General features: G+C 48.7%; 1 protein-coding gene across 1 annotated transcript; it reads left to right on the top strand.

Moving 5' to 3' along the window:
- Positions 1 to 379: 379 nt before the first annotated feature.
- LOC122378412 lies at positions 380 to 6536 on the top strand. Its single transcript, XM_043359434.1, has 5 exons — positions 380 to 385; positions 1395 to 2002; positions 2274 to 2424; positions 2864 to 3043; positions 6145 to 6536. The coding sequence occupies exons 1-5, from the start codon at positions 380 to 382 to the stop codon at positions 6385 to 6387; spliced, it is 1188 nt and encodes a 395-aa protein (XP_043215369.1). The 3' UTR covers positions 6388 to 6536.
- Positions 6537 to 9717: the final 3181 nt, after the last annotated feature.

The following is a 9717-nucleotide window of genomic DNA, read 5'->3' as shown; positions in this document are numbered from 1 at the left end:
GCAAGTACTAATACCCGGGAAGAGGTCAGAGGAAGAAGGTATCCACCTATAATGTCACCGGGCGAATGTCTTCCCCCCCCCCCCCCACCTAAGTTCTCAGCTGCTATGGGAGCTAAAAAGACGAAAGTTAGAGGGTGAGTGAGGGCGGTGGGGAACTTTATAAGGTATGTGCTAATTTCACCACCATAGGTCAATTTTTTCAAGGTTAAAGGAAGTCCAGCGTGGTTAAATTTGCCATGGGCATTCTAGTCAGGAACTATTCTGTGATTACACGCGCATAACTAAAAAACTTAGCGGACGATTTTCTTAAATCTCACTATACCATAGTGCATACATTTGGAGCATAAATGGATAATCTCTAGTTAATCTGGCCATAACAATGGCCGTCAGAGACCTGCTAAGAGATAAGGACCACGTTTCCATGGGCATCACTGATCCGGATTAGTAAAAATGGATTAGCTAATCCAGTATAGTTAGACAATATATGAAAATAAAAATAAGGGATTGACTGATTATATAAGTCTAATCCACTTGGAATTATATCATGTAACGAATAGTTTAATAAATATAATAAGATTTAAATTTGCTGATCCGGATCAGTGGTGCCCATGGAAACGGGGTCAAGGTGTCGCCGGCTGAGGCGCGGATCGACCGACGCGGGAAACGTTTCCGTCACAATTAGTGTTTATGTATGTACGTACATCCTCATGACTCAAACTGTTTCCGGCCGATTTCCGATTTCTTTTACCATAAGATTGCCTGTACATTTCTAAGTCTTCAAAGATATTTTGACGCGAATCGATCAGTAGCAGCAGCTGTAAGCCTAAGCAGCACAGTGTAAAGACTGAACGGGCCGGCGCTGGCACAGTCGGTCAGTCGGCGAGTACCGACGGCACAGTCTACCCAGTCAGGCGGCGAATGGCGGCCGGCGCCGGCCGGCGCGTCGCCGCGCCGATCCGGCAGGACGTTGTTTGACTTTACACCCCTCGGCCCTCGACTCCGGCCCTCGTGCTCCACACTCGGGCCTCCGTCAATTTTGCAAACCGAGTTTCCAAATAATTTCGTCGGCCCGATCAGTTATATATATATATATATTCTTCCTTTGGTTAAAAAAACAACATTTAACTAAAGGCAGAGTCGAGGGCTGAATACGCTGCAAAACCTTTGTCGTAGCGAACCTGGGTTCAGCCTTGCTAACGCGTGCGACGCCGTTCTCAGGGCACAGTCTCTGTCAAACGAAGAGCTATTTCTAGCTACTACACCTTTCAAACAATAGTATAAACTGCCATTTTCGAACAAATTTAAGCTCTATTTATTTTCATTCATTTGAATTATGGAATTTTTGCTAAGTGATTATGCTCTCGGAAGCCTGACGCAGATTTCTTCATCGGCAGAGTTCGAGCCATGACTGTCGTGGGTTCTGTATCCCGGTGGCGGTGGGGAGGCTGCCGCAGAGACTCAGCGGCCGGACCACAGTGCTGCTGGTCGCGCTGCTGGCCGGCTCCATGCTGCTGCTGCACTCGGCCGGATCCGGACACATGAGTTCGGCCGCGCTGGGACAGCACTACAGTCAGATCCGCAGTGCCGCCGACAGTCAGCTCCGCAGCCTACTGGGCAGCGCCGGCAGCGAGCCGCTCAGTGCCGGCAGGGAGACGGTCAGCTCCAGCAGAGAGACGGTCAGTGCCGGCAGCGAGCCGCTCAGCGCCGTCTACTGCTCGCAGGCGTGCCCGTGCGCCTGCCGGCCGTGGCGGAGGCCGGAGGACGGCGAACCTCCCGAGCCGACCGTCTCCAACTGCGGGCCCACCGCCGACCGGCGCGGCGCGCGACAGAACGTGCTTGCCTATAGCTTCTATGGGACTGACGTCAAGTCCTACTTGAGTGGAGTCAAGCGGAACGCGATGCGCTCCCTCGAGTTCTACCCCGGCTGGACAATGCGCGTCTTCCACGACGGCAAAGCTAACTTCACAGAATGGAATAAGACAGCCTGCGAAGTCACTTGCGAGTAAGAATTACCCCTTTAGCCTGCACGTCCTCACGTGCAGAGGCCGTTTTTACATTATTAAACTATGTCCTATGTTTTAGTAATCTCTTGGTCTAAAGAACGGTTGGAACAATTGCGCCCAGTCGTTTGGGCCCATGGGTAAGGCCCGCACGAGTGGGTTTTAGTCCTCATTTTGCACGTGCACAAGTACTATTTGGAAATGCATTCGCTCGCTCGTCACCCAAATAGCAGCCTACTTCTTTGTTGTTCCTTGCCATTTTTTCCCCTTTAGGTTTCCGAACGTGGATTTCTGTGACGTGCGCCAGCTGCCGGGAATCGGAGACATCAGTGGCCATGTTGGGTCCATTTGGCGATTTGCCGTCATCGCGGACGAGTCCGTCGAGCGGTTCGTGATGCGGGACCTCGATTCCATTTTGACGCAGGTGAGACAATGCGTCGTCTACGGCTGACGGCTACCTACTCTTTTTTTCAACTTACCCTTCCTCAAGTCTCACCACCCCCGTCGCCAGGGTCCTGGCTGCACTGCTGATGGGACGTTTATATGAATGAACTTTCACTCCTTTGTGCCCTAAGCCAAAAGCTGATGATCGAGAAGCAATGAAAGCGTACCTACTTATCACGTTATGAAACCGAATGATCAAAAGATGCATTGGCATTAAGGTCGAATCTATGGATGTAGATGGACAGCTCTAGCGATGGGTTTGCCTAAAAAAGCTCACAAAAAAATCTTACAGGCGATGATTTGCTAATACGAGTGTCAAAAAAAAAAATATCGTAGCTGACGTGTGTAAACATTTGATACCTGTTTGGTGTGTTATGGCGAACGGTAACTTATGTTGCCGATTCCGGTATTCTTTTCAGAGAGAACGCGACGCTGTGACTGAGTGGCTCGAGTCCAACAAAACGTTCCACGTAATGCGGGATCACCCGTGGCACGGAACAGAGATTCTGGCCGGCATGTGGGGCGGATGGAACCGCTACAACGACAAGTACCGCCCTCTCCGGCAGAAGATGCTCGAAACAGGAAAATTAAATGAAGCGGTACGTCACGACGTCGTATAGCGTCTGCCTGCCTGTCTCGACAACAATAACAATGTTCCTCTTCGATACGATAGATGGATAGTCTTACTATTCCTTTATTCCCTGTAACTAGCCCCCATTCCATGTGTCGAGCCGAGGCTATGTCCTATTCTGAACTGTGGTCTGGTAGCTGGGTGAGTTTGTGGTGCCCTGCGTTTTTCGTTGCCTCGTCCCTTGATGATGCAAGAACCACGTGTGTCGCCGGCCGGCACGGAATTCGACACACGTGATTACCCAGCGCCTCCGTGCGCTGGGTAATCACAGGCACGGCCCGAGACGTATACATACAGCGCGACGACGTGGTGGCGGCCTTGGCCGCCGGCTACGCGGCCCACAAGAGCCGCGTGGCTCCGTCACCGCCTCGACGGTGACCGGGAGGAAAAACAAAAACAACAACCTGTTGTGACGTCTCTACCCCGCCCCGGTGATGGGGGCGGCACAGGGCGCGCCTCAGGAGTGAACTTTGTCCCCTAGCACGATGCGACCGCGTGTCGGCAGCCTGCAGTGCTGCAGTGCGGTCCCCGCTGACCAATCCGCGCTCCGATGCGCTGCAGCGCTGTGACGTTTCTGCTCACCTCCTGCGCTGGGGCCCGGCCGCTGCGTCAGCCGCGCATTCCCACACATTCTAGGCCGAGCTCTTGACCCGAGCAGACGCGTCACGTCTGGCTCCGTTAGGCCCGTTCTGTTCGGAACTTTTAGATTAGGCAGGGCATACTTGGGCCTTAGCAAACTTGGATTATTCCTCTCCTCTTTTCGTCTCTTTATTGCATGATTCGTTGTTTCGGTTTTTGACTTCGTTTTGGAACTTAACCCTCGCCCTGGCAGGGGGGGGGGGGTCGATGCGACCCCCCCTAAGGTTTTTCGAAGATAGCGTAAAAACGGCACAGCCTATGGGGCAACCTTTTTACATATGAACTGAAAATTTCAGGTCCGGGTGACCTTGGGTCAGGTCACCAGGTCAAAAAACAGGTACAAGGTCATGGTCAAATTTCAATTTTCTTTTGCACCTGTCCAACTCACAGTTTTGGACTGATTTCCTTCAAACATTCAGGATATGCTAAGTTCACCGAGTTGTATAACATATAGTTCGTTTTTTTTTAGGTCACTGAACTGAGTTCAGTTAGAGGTCATTACGTCGTAATGTTAAGCCTATGGGAAAATACTAAATTCGGAAAATACTGGAGATATCCGCTTCGTTCTATCACTTTTGTGCTTTGAAACCACAGTACTTAACAGCAGGTCACTTGGTGCTTCTTTGTTTGGTGAACTTATCCATGGGTCAGGTCAAATGAGGTCAACTGAGGTCAAATGATGTTTTTGCTAATAACTTGGCACATAATGACGCTAGAGCTTAACCCTCGCCGGCCGAGGGGGGTGCCGCCCCACATAGGTTTTTTTTCGCGATAGCTCCGAACACGCTGGCGATAGAGAGCTGAAACTTGGCATATTTGACCTTTGATTCAAGCCGGATCTTTTGACACCAACTGCATTTTTAGGTCAGGTCAGGTCAATGACCTATGACGTCATAAGTGAACCTCTGCACGGTCTTCAGATGTCGCAACTTCGCAACGCCCTCACTGCCAGAGGAGATGTCACAGGGAAATGAAACTTGCAGGATCTAGTATCCATTATGAGTCTCACAACTTGTATATCTCGGATTTTTCCTAAAGGTCATATGTGGTCAGGTCATTTTCGTGACCTCACCATTAGGTAGAAGTCAATGGAGAAAAATGAAAACTGCTATTCTGGCGCCGGGAACGATCTCCAACTATCTCAAGCACACAGAATCGTGATTTGATGCACTCCTTGCAAGTTTAGATGCGTCACTTTTGCAATGTTGACCTTGCGTGACGTCATTTATGACGTCATCAAGGTCATATTAGTTTTTCGTCAATAACTCTTGATCAAGTTGAGCTAGCGAGTCGGGAAAGCCACCCATGGATTCAGGAAGACCTGCCGAATCGAATGATATACGACATAACCTCTTTCGACCAACTTCGTGACCTGGGGGTGCTGACCTGACCTTGACCTGAGGTCAACACCCTAAGTTGACCTGACCCGAACAAAAAGTATATTATTCCACGCGCCTGAGCGAGGCGAACACAATGCTGCCAAAATCGCGGCTCTGCGGCCGTTTTTTTTTGCGAAGTTATTCACCAAAAACTGACCCGTACCTTGGGCACTTGACCTGACCTCAGAGGTCACTAGTTGACCTAGGACCTTAACATTGGGTACCATTCTCTGCGTCTCGTAACGGCGCACACACTCGTTTTTTCCGCGACGCGCTAGCTCCACCAGGGGCGAACCGGGGAGGGGGGGTCGTACCCGCCCCCCCCCCCTCGGCCGGCGCGTATGTAGAAAACCAATAGGTCCGGTGAGGGTTAAAAAAAGGTGTCATTGTGTTCCTGGTGATCAGCCGAATCGAATGAAATGCAATATGATGCAATTTGGTTAACTTGAACTTAATTAATTATTTGAAGTTTACTTCATAATTAAGAAAAACTTTAAGTACACTTAAGCAAGCTTAAAAGTATATCATTCGACGCGCCTTGACGTGCTGAGTTCACTGGTGCTTTTTTTTTTTGCTCTATCTTATTTAGATCGAAAGTTATAAGCGAAAAACTTTTGACCTGTTTTTAGCGAAATTTTTACATTTATACCCCGCAAAACCCCCTAAATATTGACCTAGAGCAACCAAATTTGCACAGGGGCGAGAAATCCAGGAGGCCCACCTACCTACCAAATTTGGCGTTTCTAGGTGCCATAGGAGCCAATCGCGAGGGGGTCGCATCGACCCCCCCCTGCCAAGCCGTGTTATGAAAAATACCCTGCCAGGGCATGTCCAGGGCGAGGGTTAACCCTCGGAGCCGTTTGAAGTTTGAAAATAAGGCCAAATGGAGACAGCCCCCCCTTCCCCAGTCACTCGCGTCATGAAATCCCAGTCACTCCTGGATTACACTCGTTGCTAGGCAAAGGCTTCGGTGCTTTTTTTGAAATACAACCCCATTATTAAGAAAAATCTTCCAAGCACATCTGACCATCTTTACCCGGTGTTGTTGCAGAAATCATGGGACCAGAGCCAGCTGAAGACCATTCTGTGGCCGGTGCTGGTGCGAACCGGTGACGTCATATCTCACGACAGCTACCTGTGCAACAAGTACCCGTTCACCCGGCCGTTTCCCACAAAGCGCGCCAACATGACAGAGTTCGTCGGCTCTCAGTACACCAGGATCGTACGGACCGTGATGAAAGAGTGTCCGCTAGCCTGCAGACCGCCGAAACATTTGGACTGGAAATATTGCTGAGCCAGATGCATTTAGTATAGGAAGGTATTTGTATGTAATCGTATATGTAAATAGGTCACCCAATAAAGCTAGACCCTAGCGCAGGGCCTCCTCTAACATGTTAAGTGTTAACTGGGGGCCGCCCCCCCCCCCCAGTGATGCCGCTGGCCCTCCACCCCCCCCCCCCCGTGGAGCTGAAATCCCGTCACTGAGGGGCCACGCAGTTAAAGGGACCCTCCCACCTTCAAAAAAGTTAATGAATTGGCATGAAAGTGATGTCGCTCGGTTCAGAAAGAGCAAAAACGAATATCTACCAAATTTCATCGAAAAATATTCACCGGTTTTCAAGATATTAGACTTTTACTCTTGTTTACTTTTTGGGATCTCCGCTGTTCCTAGCGACTTTATTTGAAAGTGCGGCATTTGTTGCGCGCAAAGCAGCATATACCACCGCGTGCTACAAAACGTTTTAATCAAACATTTAACGGACGTTCGAAAGCCTGATGACGTCATCAGATCCCCGTAATGGTTAAGAGATAGGGACCACGCTGGTCCCACCCTGCAAGTAAAGGGAAGAAATTTCTTGAACACCATAAAGCTGCGGGGGTTGCGACCAGGATAAATGGTGGTTTCTGAGCCTGGCCGCAAACTTGGCTATCTCAACTCAAAACTAATGTTAAGGTGGGAGGGTCCCTTTAAGCAAATCACGTAGAAAAACGAGAAAATTTCACTGTAAGCTTACCAAACAAACAATTCAGACTATCTCCACGATCACCACGTTACTTATTTTAGTTTCCTTATATCGTTGGTTTCTTACAGGTTTTTTTTACAGATCCGCGTAGGATGAGCCGCGGAATGAGGTCAGACATTGCATATTTTATAATCGAACGCCGACTGAAGCCCGAATGGGGCATCACTTTGAGAAGGAAACAGCCCTAACGGTCGCCCTCTACTTAGTCTCAATCAGTCAAGCGCTTACGGTTCAACACGGAGAAGTACCTATTAGCCGTTTTCACGACGGGCTATCCGGCGAATTCACCCGATTTGACCAAATCTGCACCTAATTTCTTTTACAGCAAATATCTTCATTTTATGAATTTATTTCAGTGTTTTATTCGATGATGCTCTCTGATAATATGACAAAGCGGGCATATAAGCAGTTAGTGCAGCCCTGCTGATAGCTGCTAAGAGACACACTGAACCTGATTTGACCAAATCTGCACCTAATCTGTACCAGATGTGCACCAAATGTGTACCAGATGGCCGTCGTGAAAACGGCTATTATGTTTTCTTTTTTCGGGAAACGGGTTTATTCTTGAAGAGTATTTTTTTACGGTCAAATAAGAGTGCGGCTGGGCTTTATAGCACCATATAAAGTTTTTTTTTTTCCAGTGTTTGGGACCAGCAGCGATAAGCCTTCTCACTTATTGAGGGGTTGATAGACCCCACTCCTACTTTTTTTGCGAATAACTCGCATGAAAATTGGCCGACCGTGGCAAAAGTTTTAGTAGGTATTCTCGTGATTACTTCAATTCCACACATTTCCTGAAAATGTAATTACCCTGTTCCCTGACCCTCATTCTCATTGACCTGTGGCCTGTTTCTTGAGTCATTTTCAGGCAAGTAGCTTTTTAGGATGGTGAGCTGTTTTCAGGCAGGTAGCTGTTGGTTTCCAGCGTTTGGGATATCGATGCCTAAGCCCTCACATTTTCTGCGGTCGGTTAGATTCCTTACGCACTGCTGTGCCGTTTAACCCTATTCCTGGCGGGCTCCGCCGGGACAAGAAACTGGCGGGGGGGGGGGCCGATTCGGCCCCCCCCCCCCCTGAGATCTCGAGAACGAAGCAAGATAGCGACAAGCGGTAAACGGCATCGGATACGCACGGCCAAGATCTACAATTTTTACTAAGGTCATTTTCAGGTCAGGTCAAAGATGACGTCACAGGGGTCGAAAAAGTCAAAATGGCGGCACTAGATATGGAGAGAGTTTTTCTCGAATAACTTTCGAATTAGTCAAGATAGGAACAAACTAAGGGCATCATCGTGATCCTCTCGTCAATCCGCATCGAATGATATATATGTTGACCTCGAAAGGTCAAGGTCAAAGGTTGACCTCAGGTCACGTGACCTCGAGGTCATCATGTATATCATTCGATGCGTCTTGACGAGCTGAACACAATGAGACCATCCACGCGTCTGTATCTTGTTCCTGTACGGAGTTATTGGCCAAAAACCTTTGGTGACCTTTGATGACGTCACATGACCTCACAGCTGCCCAACAGCAAAACAGACCTCAAGGTAGTGAAGGTTGATCGTATATGAAGTCATGTATGGTATATGGGGCCATTCCGACCCGTTTTAGTGGTAAAAACAGGGAGTTGATTTTCCCCCCATTGACTTATAATGGGGAGGTCGCGAAACTGACCTGACCTTAGGTCACCGATATCAAAATTCCGAGATATACAAATTGCACATACTGGTACCCTAACTAAACCCTGAAGAGAAGAAATTGATCGGTCAAAAACTCTAGCTCTGGCGTGATTGCAAACTTTTCTGAGGTAGCGTCACCAAACCGCCTCTGGTGACCTGACCTGAGGTCAGATCAACTCAAAATTTTCAGACATGTTGCGTAGAAGCCTTTTAGGAAAAGTCAGAAAATTTGAGCTTTCTAGCTCAACGCGTTTGGGAGATATAACCAAAAAACCTCAGGGGGGGGGCTCCTGAGGCCCCCCCCCGCCAGGAATAGGGTTGCTTCTTTAATAAAGGCATTTTGTTTCATTTTCGGAAAGCCGGAAGCATTCCTCGATTTCGGACACTGCGGGGGATATTTACCCCAAATGTCACCCTGCCCGTACCGGTCTGGATCCACCGGTATAGGGTCAAGCGGCCCACTATTTCTTTATCTTTTTTTTCAAAATAAAAATAAAAATCATGGCATCAGGGCTGTGACGAAAAAATAAGTGGCCTAAATCCGATGAGAACACCGGATTTGGGGGTACCCTAGGTTTGGCTTCTGAGCCTCTGTGGCCCCCCAGTGAAAATTCCTTATAGGAGGCCCTGCCCTAGCGAAGAAAAAAAAAGAGCGTGTGCGCGTTACGAGGCGCAGTGGATAATGAATACGTTGCACACATTTTGAGAAATAAATGTCATATTCTTGTTCCCCGTCCCCCAATTGACCTGATGACAGTTATTGAAGCGATTCTGAATCCGACGCTGTATTCGTTGCTGTTGCTGAGTGCTGACGCTATCTTCACGGACATAGTCATGTGCCGGAATTTGTCATCTCGCCGCCTGTAGGTACACATAGAAAGGGCTGTCATGGGAAAACATTTAGTTGCATTATTTGGTAGCT

The sequence above is a fragment of the Amphibalanus amphitrite genome, unplaced genomic scaffold, assembly GCF_019059575.1.
Source record: "Amphibalanus amphitrite isolate SeventyFive unplaced genomic scaffold, NRLGWU_Aamphi_draft 000059F_arrow, whole genome shotgun sequence".
NCBI classification, from domain to species: domain Eukaryota; kingdom Metazoa; phylum Arthropoda; class Thecostraca; order Balanomorpha; family Balanidae; genus Amphibalanus; species Amphibalanus amphitrite.
This window is presented reverse-complemented; position numbering and strand designations above follow the sequence as displayed.